Source organism: Carassius auratus, unplaced genomic scaffold (genome assembly GCF_003368295.1).
Source record: "Carassius auratus strain Wakin unplaced genomic scaffold, ASM336829v1 scaf_tig00019157, whole genome shotgun sequence".
Lineage (NCBI taxonomy): Eukaryota > Metazoa > Chordata > Actinopteri > Cypriniformes > Cyprinidae > Carassius > Carassius auratus.
The window spans coordinates 59,254-80,385 of record NW_020524928.1 but is presented as its reverse complement, the minus strand read 5'-3'; the positions used below and the strand labels follow the sequence as shown (position 1 = coordinate 80,385).

Sequence of the window (21,132 nt, the reverse complement as noted above, 5' to 3'; positions counted from 1 at the left end):
AATGAAGCCTATTTTGAGGAGCTTTAAGACTTTGTGCACATTGGCATTATTTCCATGAATATTAAGCACATACCAAGAATGACCCCCAAAAATGGTTAATTAAAACATATTTAAAAATTATGCAAAAAAAGATTTAGGCAAGTGCCTGACTATGAAAATGATGCAAAAACATTAAATTAAATCATTTTAATTTTTTGTTTAATATTTTCAGGAACAATAAGTCAATTCTCATGAATATTTGTAACCCAAATTCTCAAGAAACACAAAACAAAACAAAATAATATTTATATATAAATAATTCTCAAAATGAATATCATTAATGTAAAAAATAAAATAAAAATAAATGTATTAATAAAACTAACATTTATGATGTTTTTTTTTTGGTGCTTATTAAAATATTTGTGAAAATACAAATTTGAGTTAAATTTAAAACTTTTAATAAAAATGATTTAATTCTCAAAATTATCATCATTACTCGAATGCGAAAAAAATTATTAATTTATTAATTAAAATGTAAAGTATTTATGGATCATGTTAAATTTTGGGGAATGAGGATGTGCTTAATTTTCAGGAACAAAACTAAATTAAACTAATCTCATTCAGAAAATTATCACTGTTCATGCAAAATAATAAAGTATTAATTTAATTGTAATTGAAGTAATAAAATAATGTATGCATCATGATAGATTTTGGGGTGGAAATGTGCTTAACTGTGATAAAATAATGCAAAAATCTAAAAACCTAAAAGTGATTTCTTAAAATTATCATTATGCAAAATATAATTATTTATTATTTAAATTGTATTTTTGCATCGTAAAGAAAAAAATTGGGGGTGGGGTGGTGGAATGTGCATAGCTGTGAAAATAATCGCAAATGAAAAATAAACTGATTAAAAATAGGCTTCATTTTACTGCAAAATATTCTTTTTTCTTTTGATTTTCTTCTGTCTTTATGTGGAGGTTTGGTCTGAAAGCATGACAGACAGTGACTGGCGTCTGCACGTATGCGTCTAATGACTGTCTGGTATCACTTCTGCACGTCTGGCTCACCTCATAAATATGCAGATGTGAAATGTGAACATAATCATATTAATTTCAATCTGCATATTTTACCCTCTGACCTCTGACCCAGCCCCATATCCCATAATGCCTCATGCCTCATCCGTCCATGTCCGATTCGTTCCTCCTACTATAGAAAGCTTGTGTGTGTTGTAGTGTGTCCGTGGCCTCTGTGGTTGGTTTGCATCTCTGGATGGTTGTGTTGTGGGTCGCAGTGGTCAGGGCCTCCAGCGGTGCGTGTGCGTCACGCGGTGAGTTTCTGGATGGTTCTGTTGTAGTAGGCGGTGGTCAGCGCCTCCAGCGGGCTCCAGCGGTGAGCGTGGAGCTCGATGACCTCCATCAGGAGCGAGCGTGTCAGCTGAGACTCAGACGGACACAGCATCTTATCCCGCACGGCCGCCAGCAGCTCCGTCATCATTTCAGGAAGCTGCTCCTCCAATAACCGGCCGGTGCTCTGGAGCTGCAAGAACAACACAGAGACAAACATTCCTGACAAATCCTCCCAAACAGAAATTATTATCCCAGAAAAACTGTGAAACTGAATGTGTGACTATCACAGAGTTTTTAAAGTACAGTATAACCGTAATGGTAAATAATGGCACAATGCAAAGGAATTACAAATAAAATAAAAAACTAAATGTGTTTAATTTCCTTTCCTTAAATTAACAATAAATAAAAACTCATGAAATGTAAATTCTAAAATGTAATATTATTATTCAGAAAAAGTGTGAAATTGTGATGTTTTGGTCATTGCACCACAAAATACACAACAATTAAAAAAATAATTAACTGATTAATAAATTTAACAATTGATAACTTTATAAAATTATGTTTTTAATACTCTGTAATATATATATATATCTCATTATAGTTTTTAAAAGTATAATTCAATACTAAATCTTTAAAACAGAAAATATGACAATTAAATTAAATATAAACATTTAATTATCAAAACTAAATGACAATGCAAAATGTTTTTTTTTTAAATAATAAAATACATTGCTATCATTAACGCAAAAAATTGTGTATTAATTCAATTCTCAATTGTCAGTATTCATTCATTATGCATAACTTGTGTGATGTTATTATGAGACTAGTTTTTAAAATGTCATGAATATAAGGTCACCAAAAATAGGGTTAATTTTCTTCATGCAAATATGTTTATAGATATTTCATGTGAGATTCACACTGAGGCTGGAGCTGAAATGACTCTGTGCACTGACAGCACGTCACGGATGCGGTGCATCAACATTTACTCCAAATATCCTGTCATACTACTTTAAAGCGGGGTGTTGATGGACAGACAAAGAGAGGCAGGAATCACTGAGTGGCTTCTGAGAGGAAATAAGATGTTCAAAGGGAGATGGACACACTCAGGCTTCAAGCAAGGGTCAGAGGTCAACTCCACAGGGGGCACAGAGAAACAGATGCTAGTCTGAGAGAGCGAGACAGAGAAAGAGGAGAGAGAGAGAGAGAGAACAGACTGGAGGGAAGCCGTCGGATGTCGAGACAAACTGTCTGCTGATGACCGGTTTGTGGGCAGATGGGAATCATCTACTGGATGGATGGAGCTACACTCAAGTACACACTGAAGGCCACTATCAGAGCAACCTGGGCTCTCATAACACTGAGCAGTGACACAGACTGATCCACTCCATGCCACGCCGCATTGCTGCAGTCATTCAGACAAAAGGAGCTTTGTGATGATATTCTAATTCATCTGACCAGCACCTCTGTGTGTGTGTGTGTGTGTGTATATATATATTATATATATATATATATAACTGAACAAATTATAAACACACAGTTTTTGCCCCCATTTTTCATGAGCTGATCTCAAAGATCTAAGACTTTTTCTCTGTAAACAAAAGGTTTTATTATTCTCAAATCATTGTTCACAAATCTGTCTAAATCTGTGTTAGTGAGCACTTCTCCTTTGCCGAGATAATCCATCCACCTCACAGGTGTGGCATATCAAGATCTGATTAGACAAGATGATTATTGCACAGGTGGGTCTTAGGGCTGGACACAATAAAGGCCACTCTAAAATGCAGAGCAGTTTTATCACACAGCACAATGCCACAGAAACCGTCTCAGGGAAGCTCATCAGCTGCTCGCTGTCCTCATCGGGTTCTCGACCTGACTGCAGTTCCTAGTCGTAACTGACTAGAAGTGGGCAAACGCTCACATTCGATGGCGTCTGGCACTTTAGAGAGGTGTTCTCTTCACGGATGAATCCTGGTTTTCACAGGACAGTGCAGATGGCAGACAGTGTGTATGGCGTCGTGTGGGTGAGCGGTTGCTGAGGTCAGCGATTGGATCGAAGTGCCCATGGTGGCGGTGGGGTTATGGTATGGGCAGGCGTATGTTATGGACAACGAACACAGGTGCATTTAATTGATGCCATTTTGAATTGCATAGAGATACTGTGACGAGATCTGAGACTCATTGTTGTGCCATTCATCCACGACCATCAGCTCATGTTGCAACATGATAATCACAGCCATTCATATATATATATAATACATATATATATATATATTTTTTTTTTTCAAAGGATAATGTTATTTTACATCTAGCCTTTGATGTGAATAAACGCTGGTAAGCCTGGCTACCGCAAACACATCTAAAGACTTCTGCATTGTGCTCAGGCTGAACACAAGAACACATGCGCTCTCACAGCTGTAAACAACTGAGAAAACAAACCAAACGGAAGGAAAAAGAAACAAACAAACAGATAAAACCACATCTTCCTCTGAAGCAGATAGTCAGAGCGGTCTCTGGTTCATCATGAATGTTAAACTCACCTCCATCGAACAGCAGAGCACCGCGTCCTCCTTCACCTCCGGAGACTCCAGCAGCTAAAACACAGAAAACACCTCGCTTCAGCGACTGACCAATCACAGTCAAGCACATCATTAAACATTCAACATCTTCAGTACGTTCACATTTATGCTTTTAGGACATATTTTATCCACTGCATCCATTGAGTCTATATTTAAGTCAAACATTACAGGTGAACAGATTAATAACTAATACTGTATATCACTATGATTATCAAAACCTAAATATTTATTATTATTATTATTATAGAAACCTTGGTTTTATGATATTCTTAAACAACAACAACAACACTAATAATAATAATACTAAAACTAATATATATATATATATATATATATATATATATATTAATATATTATTATTATTATTTGTATTATTAGTCGTAGTTTTGTATTAGTTGTTGTTGTTATTATTACTACCAAACAATAATAATAATTAGTATTAATATATGTATTATTATTATCATTATCATTACATATTTTAATATATATGATGATTATTTTTATTAGTAGTAGTAGCAGTGTTTTCAGGACAGGTCAGTTTTGAGATTATATTATTGTAACTACTACTACTACTAATAATGATGATGACGATGATGATAATAATATATTATTATTATAAAATAAATCTTGGTTTTACGATATTCCTTTATTTATTATTATTTGTTGTTGTTGTTACAATAACTACTACTACAAATAAGTAATAAGTATTAAGATATATATTATTATTATTATTATTATAAATAATAACCCATTTTAATCCTCATTATTGTTGCTGTTATTATTAGTAGCACTACAGGGTAAAATAACAGATATAAGTGATATAAAATATAAGAATTAGTTGATTAATCACGGTACACTAAGACAATGTTTTACATCTCCGAAACTGCATTAAAAATCATGTTTTTTCTGTAGAGTTGAGGCTACTAGTACATGCATCATTAATCTGAGCAGACTTCAGCTTTCAGGAGGTCACTGCTGGTAATCCAGACATATATCCAGACCACACATCACTGCACCAATCATCTTTCACTTCCTCTTTCACTGTTCCTCATGAACCAGCAGCCGACAGACGCCAGCGAGAGAGATATCGGTCTGAGCCAGAGACGACTGCTGTGACAGACAGAAAAAGCGCTGGCTCGGACCACAAAAACAGAAGTGCAACTCACTCAACAGGACTAATACACTTCATTATTCTGCAGCTGAGCCTGACGCAAGGATTATTTCTGTGTGTTATCAGCAATTTTAAATGAACAACAGAAAGTTTACTTTGGTGCAAAGATGATCAATGCATGAATGCAACTAAAAAGAAAAGCACCTCAAATAAGCAAACAAATGCATGCGTCTATTAATACATTTTTAGCATCTATTAATGTTCCTAGCATTATGCATTTCACAACTTCGTGACTATATTTGCAGCCTGCGGCCTGGTTTCCCGTATGTTCGGCTGTCTCTTCCCGCAACAGACACGATTATGTCATTTGACACATTTGTAAGAATGTTCTTTTGGTCTTGGCTAATGTGCGTGTGTAATGCAGAATTGCTGATATGACCCAGAGACACATGAACTCTGTTCAAATCATGAGAACTCATTAATGACTCAGTGATTCATTGAGAAATTAGTTCTTTTCGACAGTTCTTCTTTTGTAATTAGCATTTCTACAGCTTTCTCATCTGAGTGGCTGGGTCTTCACATTAAAAATATCTTGGTTTTACTAAATTCTTTTATTGTTATTATAATTATTATACTTATAAAATGTATTAAAACATAATAATAATAATAATTATTATTATTATTATATTTGTTGTTGCTTTTGTTAATAATAATAATAATAATAATAATAAATATTCTGTATTTTAATTATTACTATTGCTAACAATATATTATTATTAATATTTTTTTTAATATTATTATTTTTGTTTTACATTTTCCATTGTGCATCACCTTATTTGACAAATAAAAATGCAGTGTTTTGTTGTAAATGAATTGTTATACTGTATTTTCGTTCAAAACATTATTTGAAAAAAATGTAATTCAGTCCATAACACACTTTTTAAACTTGTATATTATTTTTAGATCCAGAAAAAAAATGAATACAATTATCTGAACAATCTGAATTAATCGGGCCCTAAAGGAAAAGGAAGCATATTCTAAGAAGTTTCCTTTAAACAAACAAACAATGATTACATTCATAAGCTCCAACAAAAAGGTGGAATGCATTTCCTTCCCTATTAGTGGTATAAAGTGAATGCTGTGTATATATATTTATATCAAATCATATGGAAAAACATAGCGCGATAATATTTTTGGCCAGATCGCCCAGCCCTAACTATTAGTGCAAAATTCCCCATTACTATTCCTGAAACTAAACGTGACTTAGTTAAGAAACTTGTACAGCTATCACGTGACTTCAGATGATACATGGACAACTTTAATAATAAGTTCATGGTGTTTTTGCTTCTTTTTGGAGCTCTCGCCTCTGAAGGTGGGTTGTCTGTGGATCAGTGTGTCTGTGTGTGTGTGTGTGTCTGAAGAGATCTACTGAGATGACTTGCAGAGCGGCAGGCGTGTAAAGCGATCGGGCAGCGACACAGGCAGCTCTTTGTGAGGCAGGGGGCCTTCAGGAGCTGATCAAAGCTGACGCGAGCGGCTCTGGACTCTGTCTCAGAAAACAGCTGACAGCTCTCGCACAAAACCACAAGAACCAGGAATCTCATTGAAACAGACTCGCTCTCAAAATACACTTCACTTCACTCATGGTGACCACTACAGCAGACCTTTATACAGATCAGCTACTTTAAGAGCCACAACCTACACTTGTTTGCCTAGTGTTTACCTATAATGTTACTCCAAGCTCTTTCAAACAGGTGGTTACTGTTCCTTTAAGACTTTGTATGTAACTGAGCTCTGTTATGACTGGCTGATCTTCTATTATAGTACGTCTACATACCACGTCACTCTTTGCTTTCAAAAGACAATATGATGCTTTTTGGTCTTGGTTCTCTGTAAAATGAAAGATAACATGCAAGCAGTGATTCTTCAGAGAAATGTGAAAAAAATGGCAAAATGATCTTTGCATGAGTGAACATGAGCAAATGTCAATTAGTGGGATGTTGAACAGATGGCAGATCTGGCCTGTTTGTTACAGCTAAGCTCTGCTGTTACGTATCTTGTCCATACAAAAGCAAAACTGTGTATTTGTTGAGCAAATCAGTGTCAAAATGACAGTACAGCCTGCAGTTCATGTTAAAGAGTCTTACAGGGTTCCCACATTTGACTTCCAATCATTACTGAGTACTGGATGTTTAAATTAAAATAAAATGAAGAAGAAGAAGAAAAAAAGAATTAAAATGAAGGACTTTCTATACAATTTTTATTAAAATAAGTAAAATAAATAAATAAAAATATAGTATAAATAGTAAAAAACAATAAAGGTACCAAAAAAAGGATGCATTAAATTATTCACAAGTTACAGTGAACAAAATAAATTATATTGTTTTGAACTTTTATGACAAAAATATGAGTAGGGATAAACTATTTTCAACATTGATGATAATCAGAAATGTTTCTTGAGCAGCAAATCATCATATCAGAATGATTTCTGAAGATCATGTGACACTGAAGACTGGAGGAATGATGCTGAAAATACAGCTGCACATCACAGAAATAAATTACAATTTCCAATATATTTACATAGAAAACAGCTATTTTACGCTGTAATAATACTTTCGAATATTACATTTTTTAAGATCAAATAAATACAGCCATGATGATAACAGACCTCTAAGAGACCGTATATATATATAACTTTTTACAAATCTTAACGAGCCACAAACTTTTAAACCATATACTGTATATAAACATTTCACAATAGAGGCTTTCTGAACTGTAAGACTTCATTATATTCATGACATTTCCAGCCTTAAAAATTTTAGATATCTTCAATTTTTCCTCAACTAAAGACATCTGTTCTTAAACTTTTTAAACTTTTCTCTTTATAAGAAAATTTCACCTGCAAAGACTGAAGGACCCTTATATGCCAGCATATTATGACCGAAAACCAGCCCAAATATATCCAAAACATCATTTCCAGAGAAACGGTCTGAATATATGAGGAGCTAGCGCAGACGTGCATCCATGGCCAGCGGCGTTTGAAGGAGTGAAAGTGTATATTGGTGTCTGGAGGGATCTAGTCCTGGTGGTCTGGGGTCTCCAGAGAACCGGCTGCTTTAAGTCTAGAGTTATCCAGTCCATAATGATGTCCCCAGAGAACAGCAGCAGAGCTCAGTTACACACACAACACACATCACATACAACATGCACCAGGCTCTTCAGTACCAGAGACGCATTTCATGATTATATTCATGTCTAGAAACCAGTCCTTTAAGAATGCAAATAAACCTTTCAGTTCATGCATTTCTCGTCTCCTCTGCTTCCTAATTCAATCGTGTGATAAACCTGTCATTTGATCGTATATTACGAACATTATTGGCTCTTTGACTAACTGCTTCTGTTCCTTTCTTGTAAGTCACTGGATAAAAATGTCTGCGAAATGCATAATGCTGCTTTCTTTGACTCTGAAAAATAGTTATTTTTAAAAATGAGTCATCTGCAATGCTGACTCATGTCACAGAAATAAAAAAACAGTATGGCTGCAAGAAGTGCAACTAATGTGCAAAGGTCTAAATCAAAAACACAAACCAAAAACTTCAGATTTATCCTTTGTTTTTACATCTCGAGTTCTCTTTTATAATCTCTGATTGATGATTTCAGGACACAATCACATATCAAAACAAATAAAAATGTATAAAATATAGTTATAACATTATAAAATTATATATATTATAATGTAACATAACATGGATTACATATATATATATATATACGCATACACACACACACACACAGTATATAAAGTATTATATTTTAATAAATATAAATTAAACATAATTATAATATAACTTACATCAAAACATATATTAAAATATAACAAATATATCTCATTATAATTTATATTTATTAAAATATAATATAAATGTATTAATATATATTATATGGGACTGTTTTAAAGACAACATTCAACAATTTTAAACAATTCTTTCAAGTTCATTGTATAAAAGGTAATTCTAAATTTTTCCTAGATTAAGAATTAAAAGTACATACACTTTCAAAGAATTTCGAATTAATTTTTTGTGAACTGTGTAGAATGTAAAAATGTGTTCTCTTTAAAAAAAAATTTTCAAAGTTGTGAAAGACAAGAAAACACTATTCAGTTTTCTACTTTAAATCGCATTGTTATTTCAATGCATTACTTGCGGTTTCTTTGCAACTGCTTGTGAAATGTACTCTCAATTTTCTGCATGAACATTTTCAACACAACTTTTTTAGTGAGAAAACAGTGCATACAAAGTCCTTTTAGAGACTACGTTTTGCATGTATACTTTGATTCCTAACTGTATGCAACTGTATGTAAAAGTGGTGAAACTGCACAAAAGACTCCAACAAAAGGGTTTGAGAAGATCAGAGGCGAGTCCAACCCTTCCAAATGAACAAGAGACGTCTCTTTTCACCCTCCCTCCATTCATCCTGTCTTTTATTTTCTCCCACACCCTCGGTGCTCCAAATACACCTGTCAGCTCCAAACTGCAGCTGGATCACCTGTAATTAAGCAACCTGCTCTGCCGGTCACACACTTCACACCTGGCTGAGACAGGCTTATAAAAGCACCGTAATCACTGTCACACACCGACACAAAGCGCCTGCTAGGACTCTCAGACCATCGTGTCAGGACGTGCCGATACGAGCGACGAATGTGATGTTAATCCGAATGCGCTCTTGAATAGCAGCATTCATACGGCACAAACACACGCTGAACTCTCACCCAGATCACGGCTCTGTGATGAAGAACCACACTCGGGCTTTTGACGGATCGCGTCTGTCTTCACCTGAACAACTGACAGGATTCATCACAGACAGGGAAGCCCTGTTCAACAGCCGAGAAACATCCAAGTCTTAAAGGCATCCGATTATGAAAAAACTAATTTTTCCTGAGAGTTTGATGTCTTGTATATAAAAAATAATGACAGTAAAGCAAACCTGATAGCAGTTATACTGTACTTACAGCACATACTCTTCAACTGAACCCTCAGATATGACAGCGCACTGTAGTCTGTATCATGTCAGATTAAAGCCAGAATAAAACTACAAGCATGTGTCAGATCTGCGTTACACCGAGCAGTGGCAGCTCTTAAAGTAATAGCAGCCAAATAACCTTATAACCAACTACTGTGATGAAAAGAAAAAGAAAAGAGGAAAAATCTATAACTTTTGTAGCTTTAGGATTCATCTTTATTTAACTAAGACTTGTTATAGCACTTATATATCATTGCTCTTTTGTCGTTTTCCGATTGCTTCCATTGTCCTCATTTGTAATTTGGCTTAGATAAAGGCGTCTGCTAAATGACTAAATGTAAATGTAATGTAAATTTAGTGTTTGATAACTTTATTCAATTTCTGTATATCTTCTACTTGCTGAAAGGCACAGCAAATATGATATTTATTATAATGGGTTAATGCAAAGATTGTGTTAAGTTTACTTAAATTAGAAGTTGTGGTCACACTTTATTTTAGGGTCCAATTCTCACTATTAACGAACCATTAACTATGACTTTTGCCTCAATTAACCCCTTATTTGCTGCTTATTAATAGTTTATAAGGTAGTTGTTAAGTTTAGGGTATTGGGTAGGATTATGGATGTCATGAATTATATGTACTTTATAAGCACTAATAAACAGCCAATATGTTAATAATAGACATGCTAATAAGCAACTAGTTATTAGTGTGAATTGGACCCTATACTAAAGTGTGAAGTTGTTATTTTTTAAAGTGTAATAAATGTTAAAATCGATAGCTCTTGATTACACGGCAATGTTAGTACAGTCAACATTAGATATAGTTAGTGGTTAAATATTAAGAAAAAAATTAATTTCCTGGGACATCATTAGCATCACTTCAGTCATAAAAATTATATTATATTAATAATACTAATATTGAAAATATATTCAAGTTGTTTCTACATCCTTTTAAAGATTGAATGTTAAATTATTGCAATATAAAAGCATATTTAAATACTTTGATGCTATGTTGGATTGATCACGATTCAGTTTGAGATGAAAAAGAGTGAATAATTTTTTTGTTGTTTTTTTTTTAAATGTAATCGATTGACAGCACTAATTTAAATACAAAAACATTCACATTTAAACAAAAACAAGGTCTGTCCAGTGTTCAGCTCGGGCTGTCTACAGTGAGCTGATGATATACAGGAAATAGATACCATTTCAAAACAGCAGAAGAAGTAAATGTGTAGGAAGTCTGTCTTGATTTCCATCTCTGTCTGGCTGTGGTTCAGTTCACATGTCATTTGTATTTCACATCGATCAGAGCGAGAGTGTGTAGCTGGTGAGGTGTTGTGTACAGTAGTTTGTGTACCTCTCTCAGACAGGAGTATATGGGGCAGACCAGCACCCTGAACGGCTCTCCAGAACTGCTCCTCATGGTGCCGAACACTTCGCACAGAAACGTGATGAAGCCCAGCCAGCACTCCACATCCGTCTGCTGCAGCTCCTCGCGCCGCGTGAAGTCCCTCTGCAGACGCACAGAGAGAGAGAGAGAGACTGTCATGATGCACACATCAACACAAACACAGAGACATACAGGTGTTCCTGTGGCGCAGCGGTACAGCATTGCATTTCCAGCGCAAAAGGTTGTGGGTTCAATTCCCAGGGAACACACACAGTGGTAAAAAATTTATATCCTGAATGCACTGTAAGCCGCCTCTGCTAAATGCATAAATGTAAATGTAACATTCAGTTTCCCAGCATCTACATTTGGATTCCTTGTGTATTATTCTAAATCAGGCAACTCCTGATCAAATCTGCTGGAGAGTTATCTGAGACCTAAATATTTGCTATCAGGAAAAATATATTGTTAACCTGGATCAGTGAAAGTGTTGCATAATATCATAAGAGAAATTATTATTCTTTTATTATACTGATATATATTGAAGTATGGTATTTCATAATGCAACTGTATATATATATATATATGATTTGTATTTTTATGTATGCATCTATCTATCCATCCATCAATCTATCTTCTCTTTTCAATTTATGTGAGTTGTAAGTACTGGGCTTTGTTTATGCTGTAAATGGTTAAATGTTATAAATAAATACAAAAGACAAATTCCTAGCATGCAGACACATTACAAACGATACAAATGCATACCAAAACAATTTGGTAAATTGGCATCTTTAATGCACTTATCAAAATAACAAAAGCAGTCTTCAAATAAATAGAATACTGTATGTGGAATCAGGATTTGGCTTAATATAATGAAATGACGCCATGCATGTTAAATTGACAGGACTCGTTATTTTGTGTCAGTTTTTCTGCTGATTAAGGGACTACATAAACAAATAGTCAACAAAGGCAAAAATGCTATCAATTGCATCATATTTTTGTAAAAAGTGTGACGCACTTGAGCAAAACAGCCACTATTTTTGAAATCAGCAGCTTAAAATGATTAATGAACATGTATTGGGTCTCATCCAGCAGATATGATTGGGTATGATTATGAAGCTTCTGCAACAAAAATGCTGGAGAGACAGACAGAGAGAGAGAGAGAGAGAGAGAGAGAGAGAGACATTTCTGAGGCATTTCTGGAAGATTTAGTTTTCACTTCAAACTGCATCTTATATGAGTGTATCTGTGGCAACCAGGAGTTTAAAAAGCAGTGTTAGGTGTGAAACAAAAAACATATCAACTATAAATGGACTTTCACTCACATACACTCAGTTCTCTGAAAAACCGCGTGTGTGTTCGAGGCAGATTGCTAAATAAGTGGCAGCAGACGTGTTCCTCCAGTGAGGTCAGAGACGGCTGCATCTGTGTATCTGCGTTACATAACCCCGTCAGAACCAGAGCGTCTGCTCCAGCGCCAGACGGCTGAAGAGCCAACCAGATGATTCATCCTCCACACAGGGTTAAAGAACAGAATAATCATTCATAATTATAATATATTATTATGACACATAATTTTTATATTACAATGATATTATTATAATATTATAATTATATTTTTAGAATTATTTTGTAATCATATTGATATATAAATAACTTTTTAATACTTTTGATTTATCCGTTAAAATATTTAGAATTATAATTTTTTTAAATTCATACTTTTATTTAGGAAGGATGCATTAAATTGATCTAAAGTCACAGTAAAGACATTTGCAATATTGCAAAAGGTTTCTATTTCATATAAATGCTGTTCTTTTGAGCTTCTAATTCATCAAACAATCCTGAAAAAAAAAATATTGGGCTATTTGAACTATTTTCAACATTGGTAATAATCAGAAATGTTTCTCGAGCAGCAACTCAGGATATTAGAATGATTTATGAAGATCATGTGACACTGAAGACTGGAGGAACGATGATAATAATTCATCATTGCATCACAGAAATAAATTACATTTTACTTTATATATTCACAAAGAAATCAGCTCTTTTGAATTGTAATAATATTTCACAATTTCTGCTGTTTTTACTAAATAAATGCAGCTTGGTGGGCAGAAGAGGCTTCTTTCAAAAACTAAAATAATAATATGAAGTAATATGTGTATGACAATTACCAGTCACTAAGCTAATGATATTAAAACATACTAGTTGATCAACATGATCAACAACTCAAATTTCATAAAACAGTCTATAAAATGCTAAGAGAAAAAAACCTTCATACAACTACAGTATATGCACAAGAAACACCTAAAAACAAAATTAATATCTAAAACCAGTATGAAATAAGCATCACTATGTTTACTATAAGAGCGTGTCACTAAGAACACTGCCTTTGATTGATGTTAAACAATGGGAATGTTATGACTCATAAAAATAAATCATGAAAAATAAATGCTATACATTATTTATCAAAGGTTGGTAGCTGATGCAGTACAATCCTCTCACAATCCTGTTGCTGAAATGTTAGCAGGATCGTGTTTGCTTGATATATGCAGTGTGTATTGGTCGTTGTGTATTTGTGAGTGTGTGGAGAAGGATGTGCATTCGCAGGTCAAGTTCTGGTGTCACATCACAATGAGAAATAAATATAACAATCAGTTCCCAAAAACAATGACAAAATAATTGAACAAATACAGATATATATCCATGATGCTTCAAAGCATCACAAATCAAATCAACATAATCATATTCTATTTTTTTATACTGTTAACTAGGATTATTTTAATAAAAAATATCTATATTATATAACAATAATATTTATATTAAATATTTATATATAGACAAAAACTAATACAACTGACAAAAGCACATAAAAGAAAAAACTAAGATGAAAAAGACTACTAATATAAAAAGTGAACAAAAACTGATTTTTTTAAGTTTAATCAAGATTAATTATGATTAATCACATCCAAAATAAATAAAAAAATATTTACATAATATATCTGTGTACTTTGTATATTTATCATGTATATATAAATACACACAAATACAATTTAGAAAATATACATGCATATTATTTACATGCATATATTTATATAATTAATATTATATATAAATATATTTTATATATAAACGTAACATTTTTCTTAAACATATACATGCATGGGCGTGTATTTATATATACAATATACATATACACAGTACACACACATATACTATGTGAACACATTTTTTTTTTGGATGCGATTAATCGTGACAGCAATAATATATATATATATATATATATATATAAATAACAAAGCACATTCAATTATTAAAACTGAAATTAAAACTGGAAACAAAGCTAATTTAAAATGTGAATAAAACTATAATAATTATAATTAATATTAAGCATAAATAAAGTAATAGCGCTTTTCCTGAGCTCAATCATCTAACTATGATAGCATATAAATAAGACTTGAGTAAAACTAGATCACAAATAATGTTAGCAAATCTAAACATAATTTAGTTTGTCATGGCCATATTCATAAACGGCTGTTCTTGTTCATGCAAAATTGTAATTGTGCGAGTCACTTTCTGGGTGTTTTTGATTATAAGGGGAAAAAAAAAAAACAAACAAAAAAAACCTTCAATTTCTGCATTCCACAGGAAATGAGGCTGAACAAATGATGACAGAAATACATTTTGAACTATTTCTTCAAAATCTATGCGTTTGCATGCAGAAACTCTTCATTTCAAAATGAGGTGAAAGCGTTCGGGGCCTAAAAAGTCCCTTTTGTCCAATGAGGAAATTGTAGAGGGTCACTCAGCTTGGATTGCAGGCGTGAGTCACATCCTGATACTTCGGCTTCTTCAAGCCCTTCAGAAAAAGAGGAAGAGGACAAATTGCAGATGGAAAAGAGGAACTAAAGAGCGGAGATGAATGTGGTTGGGCAGCAGGTGGGATAATGTTTGTGAATCGTGCAATCCGATTGGTCCTCGGAGACACAGCACTGACCAATAGGAGACAACCTGCAGAACATGATCAAGTAAGTTACAAACATTCAGCTCTTACCTGTAACATGTTGAGTAACAGAGAGCGGAATTTGGTTCCTTCCACCATGAACAGAGCCATCTTGTCACAGAGTTTGGCTGCCGTTGCCGCAAAACTTCGGTCGCTGACTGCCTTGCGGTAAATAGTGTGGACAATCTGGTTCAGCGTCTCCTCCGAATCGGCCGAGTTCTGCGCCTCCTCCATGAACGTGGTGAGCTGGTTCTCCACGCCGCTGCTGTTGTTCCTCAAGCTGTTCAGGATCTCTAACAGTCTGTCCATTCGGTTCCTCTGCGGCCCGGCCGTCGCCACGGGAACATCCTCCTGCCAATCAGAGAACAGCGAGAGCGGTCACATGACTTAGAACACCGTACACTACGTTTCAAAGCTAGGGATCAGAACGATTATTGAAAGAAATTAATACTTTTATTCAGCAACAAAGTGTCACATTGATCAATAGTGACGAAGACATTTATGATGTTAAAAAAGATTTCAAATCATATTGCTTGTTTTTGCATGTTACTTGCATGTTTTCCCGCAAGTGTCTAACATATTTACCATGTTTCTAGCTTCTTTTAACGTTGTAAGCATTGTATATTTATCGTCTCTAGCTTGTGTAGCATGATGCTAAAGTTTTACCACTGATAGTGTGCTTCTAGAATGTATAGCACATTTCTAACTTGTTTTAGCGTGTTTTACCACACTGACAGTGTGCTGCATGTTGCTAGCATGTTTTAACACATTGGTAGTATGTTGTTAGAATATTTAGCACATTTCTAGTTTATTTTAGGACATTTTACCACATTGACAGTGTGTTGCTAGTATATTTAACATGTTGCTAGTATGTTCTACCATATTGGTAGTACACTGCTCATGTATTTAACATGTTTTCTATCTTAGTTTACATGTTGCCAACATGTTTTACCACACTGATATTTTTCTAACATGTTTTACCACACTAATAGTATGTCACTGACATATTTAACATATTTCTAGTTTGTTCAAGCATGTTGCTAGCACTTCATACCACATTGATAGTATGTTGCTAGCATGTTTAATATGTTTCTAGCTTGCCTAAGCATGTTGCTAAAATATTTGGAACAATTTTATTATTATGTTAATATGTTAATATGTTGATAGAATGTAGCTAAAATATTTAACATGTTTCTGGCTTGTTTTAACATGTTATTATTATGTTGAAAGTATGTATTTAGCAAGTGTCTGGCTTGTATTAGCATGTAATTAACATGTTTTACCACACTGATAGTAAGTTGATAATGTATTTCGCAGCAGTCACCTTCTCTTTCAATCTCCTCCTCAGTCTCTCTTTAGACGACTGCAGTAAGCAGATCTTCCCGCTCTCTGTCTTCTCCTCTTTGTCTCCTTTCTTTCTCTCCTCTTTCGCAGGCTCATCCTTCGCTCCTTTCTCCACGTGGGGCTCCGGCTCCCCGTGTTTTACAATCTCTGGCTCTTTGGTATTGCGTGTTAGACCCCTATCGGCCCCCGAGGGCCCCTGAATAAAACTGTTCGTCTGGTGTTTGGGATGTTGATGCCAGCGCCGGTTCTGGCTGTAGCCGTGATGTGGGCCGCCCTGCCACCCGCCCAGGTTCTGCTGGCCCTGGTAACCCCGCCCCCCAAACTTAGTGCCAGCACCTGATTGGTGGTCTGCGTTGGGCTGCTGCATCTGATTGGGCTGCTGTTGCTGCTGCAATCCCTGCTGCTGCTGCAGAGGATTCTGGGATTTCAGGGGAGCCCCTCCTCCTCCTCCTCCTCCTCCAGGAAGGCGCTGTTGTCTCCTAGAACAACAACAAAAAGAGCCAGTTATCTTTATGTCAATGAGCTTTTTGTGGGGGTTTCCAGGGTGTTGCTAGACAGTTGCATGAGTGTTTAGAGTAGTTGCTAGTGTATTGTTAGATGGTTGCCAGTATTTTGAGAATGTGTTGAAATTAGTGGTTAATGCATTGTTATGCAGTTGCTAAAGTGTTCCTGAGTAGTTCTTACGATGTTGCTAAGTGGAAGATAATTAAACACAGAAAAATTAATTAATGCACAAAACAAACAAACAAATACACAAATAAATATACAAAACAAATAAATGAATGAATGCATTAAATAAATAAATACTGGTGGATGTTGTGGTCAACGTAAACAAAAACAAAAAACTGAAAAACACAAATATATAAATATATTTTTATATATTATATTCTATTTTATATAATAATGTATTGATAAATACATTCATAATTATTATTATTCATATAACAAATATTCATCATAATTAATTAACAATAATTCTGGTCAACACCACAGCGCAAATGACACAGATTCAATTTTAAGTGTGTCCTGCTGGGTGGTCAAGATTAAAGAAAAAATAGATTTAAGCAAATACACAAACACAATATATCAATAAATACATCCATCCAAATTCTGATAGACAGTGCAGCACAACTCACATGCAATAAGAGCATTTTGGTTGGTTAAATCAAAATACCTAAAATTAAACAAATAAATGAATAAATACACAAAATAAATAAATAAAACAATGAATTCATTCATTAATTTATAAAATAAATAAATAATAATAATTTGAGAATGGATTATGTCCACACCACAACTATAACGATAACAATAAAGAGGAATGATACCACAGGAATGATTTTTACTGATGATCGACATGATACACTAACAGCCAATCAGAATCCATCCGGCTTCAAGAGCTTGAACAATTAAAGAGGCAGACGACGCTTATAATAAACAACATCTGTGTGCTGTGTGGACATTAATATCTAGTTATCTTCATAGCTGTAGTTTGTGGTGTGAATGGGCCTTAACCCTAAATATGAGCAATAGTAACAGTGAGGATTAATTTAAACACCACTAATAATAACCGCAGTCACACACAGTGTGTTAATGTGTGTGTTTAATGATTTACAGCAGATGTGAGTCAATATGTAAACTCCCAGTTCTCCGTGTTTGCAGCAGGCTGATGGGATGAGTCCAGTCATCCTAATGACCGACACTGGATTATGGGTTTTACTGTGTGTACATTACATGTGTATGCATACTGACGTGTGCATTCAGATCGCGCCGCGTCACGTGTGAGTGTGTTTGTGTACATTATGTGAAAAAATGCTGTGCACCACTGACTGCAATAGTCTGACCCTTTACTCTTTTCAAGAAAAAAACTATATTCGGATTCTAGAATTAAAACATTTCACAAACAAATTGTGAAGCACTTCATCTAAATTAGTTGCAAACTAGTTTCAAAAGCATCACAGAAAGCGAAATCCCAAACAATCAAAATGTGTGATGTTTAATTTACAGGATTTTGGACCAATGAGATTTCACTATGACTAAACAAAATAATATGTCAATATGAAACAATATGAACATTATGAAACGTTTGCATGTTATGCTGCTTCTTTCAGTGTCAGCATTGTAGAATATTTATAGTAAACTAATAACATGCAAAAAGTTATCTGAAATAAAAAGTTAAAATGGACGCACTAAAATGACTAAAACTAAGCTAATAATAAATAATTAATTAATAATAGCTTACAATAATAAATTAAGTAAAATAAAATAATATACAAAATATTTCTTTCATCAAATACAAATATTAAAATATTTAATATTTTATCAATTAAATATTCAATATAAAAACTAATAATTTCAGGTAATTGTCAAGGCAACATTTCAAAATTTTATTTAATTTAACTAAGTAATCAAATGACTAAAATTATAATAAAAAATGCATTATACATAAATAAAATACTAACAAACTAAAATAATAACTATAAATTAACAAAAACTATATAATCAAAAATTACTAAAACTTTGATTCAAAAACTATAATATAGTATATAAATAATTCTAAAATAACACTGTTATAGAGAAACAAGGTCATATTTTATATCTTCAACAGAGAATAAACAAGCACGGAGAGTCCTGCAGAGCACATAATCTATAACATCAGCAGACACTTCAAAGACGAACATCTTCACTAGTGACCGTGAACAAAAGTAATTCTGTGCTCTTTTAAACCCTCAGGCAGACAGGAATCTCCTCGCTCAGAGGACGGGCTTCACGTTTGACTGACAGCTTAAGAGCGAGGCGTCCAGGTTAAGGTCATGTTTGACTCTGGTGTTCTGGTTTTACTAGGGGTTAATTTTAGGGGAGAGTGTGCTGAATGACAGATCGAAAATAAGAGGTTGAGGTGCTGACCGTCACATTCTTCAGGCTTTACGCAGGTTAACCCTTGACGTCGCTCTGCGGGAACATGTTTTACACAGATGCTTCACGTATCTATTCCAGCAGTGCCAGAAATACAGAAACAACATACATACTGTAGACTATCACTGAAAATCTGAAATGCTTTGAAAAAGTCTTGTCTGCTCACCAAAGCTGCATTTATTTGATTAAAGACACTGTAAAGATTTTGAAATATTATTACAATTGAAAATAACTTGTTTTATTTGAATATATTTTAAAAGTAGTTTATTCCTGTGATCAAATCATCAACATGATCCCTCAGAAATCATTCTAATATGCTCATCTGCTGCTCAAGAAACATTTCTGATCATTATCTGTGTTGAAAACAGTTAATCTCCTTCATATTTCTGTGGAAACCATGATGCATCTGATTTTTCAGGATTATCAGATGAATAGAAAGTTTTTTTATATAGAAATATTTTGTAACGTTATAAATAACGTTGTAAATGTTACTTTTTATCAATTTAATGCATCCTTGCTGAATAAAAGCCATTTCCTTAAAAATGTATCTACATTTACAAAAAATAAATGTAATTTAAATTTACATTTTTTATTTTATAATTAAAAAATATTTATATTATAAACAACGTTATAACATGAATATACTGTATATACATACAGAGCAGATTATGATGATGTCCTTGAATGTTTTTAAGAAAATCAAAGCACTTCTTTTAATTTAAAATGAGACTGATATCTGATAACAGAGTTCATCAATATCTCAACTAGATGTAGAAATTAACCTTTGACTTTGAAAAAGATGAAACAAAAGTGGAAACAAATAGTGTTTCAATAGTGTTTCATCTAACATCAGAATGCATTATGTTTCAAATTTGTACTTATCTTAGTGCTTATATGAATAGTGCTCATTCAATAATTTAAATGCATGTTGTGCACTGTGTTGTGTGTGTGTGTGTGAGAGTGTGTGTGTGTGTGTGTACCTCTCACTGAAATACACTTATAAGCAGCTCGAGAGCCAGATTGAATGTTGTCCACACCCAACCCTTCCCTTCCCTCCTTCACACACACCACAATACAACAAAAAGCTCTGAGAAAACCTCTTACATAACATTAACATCAAGTGTTTGCTTTACACAAGATAAACCCTGACTGACAGGTCTGTCATCAACGGGAATCTTCACACTCCACGCCTGCATCATGGTCAACTTAAAGATCTCGCTCACAATACACCATACTTAAATTAACACAAATAGAAATAAGACTGAGGAACAGAAGAACAACGCATACGATATCTCATATTTCTGATCATAAATTCAAACTACATCCTTCTAAAATGTTCAAGATATTCTAGAATATTCTAGAAGCAATTACCCCCATGTCTGTATTTTTAAGTAATGTCTAGAAGTTGTTGAACAATACATTGCCAAGACTGAATATCAGCTGATATTTGGC

The 21,132-nt window shown here is 34.0% G+C and overlaps 1 protein-coding gene across 5 annotated transcripts in view; it reads right to left on the bottom strand.

Moving 5' to 3' along the window:
- Positions 1-584: 584 nt before the first annotated feature.
- Positions 585-21,132, bottom strand: part of LOC113076150 (CBP80/20-dependent translation initiation factor-like) — a 54,079-nt gene continuing 33,531 nt past the window's right edge. For 2 of the 5 annotated variants that reach the window (XM_026248815.1, XM_026248817.1), the window contains exons 10-14: positions 16,745-17,243; positions 15,472-15,771; positions 11,391-11,546; positions 3,866-3,919; positions 586-1,518 (exon numbers count right to left, since the gene is read on the bottom strand). In XM_026248815.1, the coding sequence (XP_026104600.1) occupies positions 1,303-1,518; positions 3,866-3,919; positions 11,391-11,546; positions 15,472-15,771; positions 16,745-17,243 (1,225 nt within the window). In that variant the 3' untranslated portion in view covers positions 586-1,302. Of the gene's footprint in view, positions 1,519-3,865; positions 3,920-11,390; positions 11,547-14,831; positions 15,277-15,471; positions 15,772-16,744; positions 17,244-21,132 lie in introns of those variants that run through there. The other 3 variants (XM_026248816.1, XM_026248818.1, XM_026248819.1) reach the window with 3 other exon arrangements.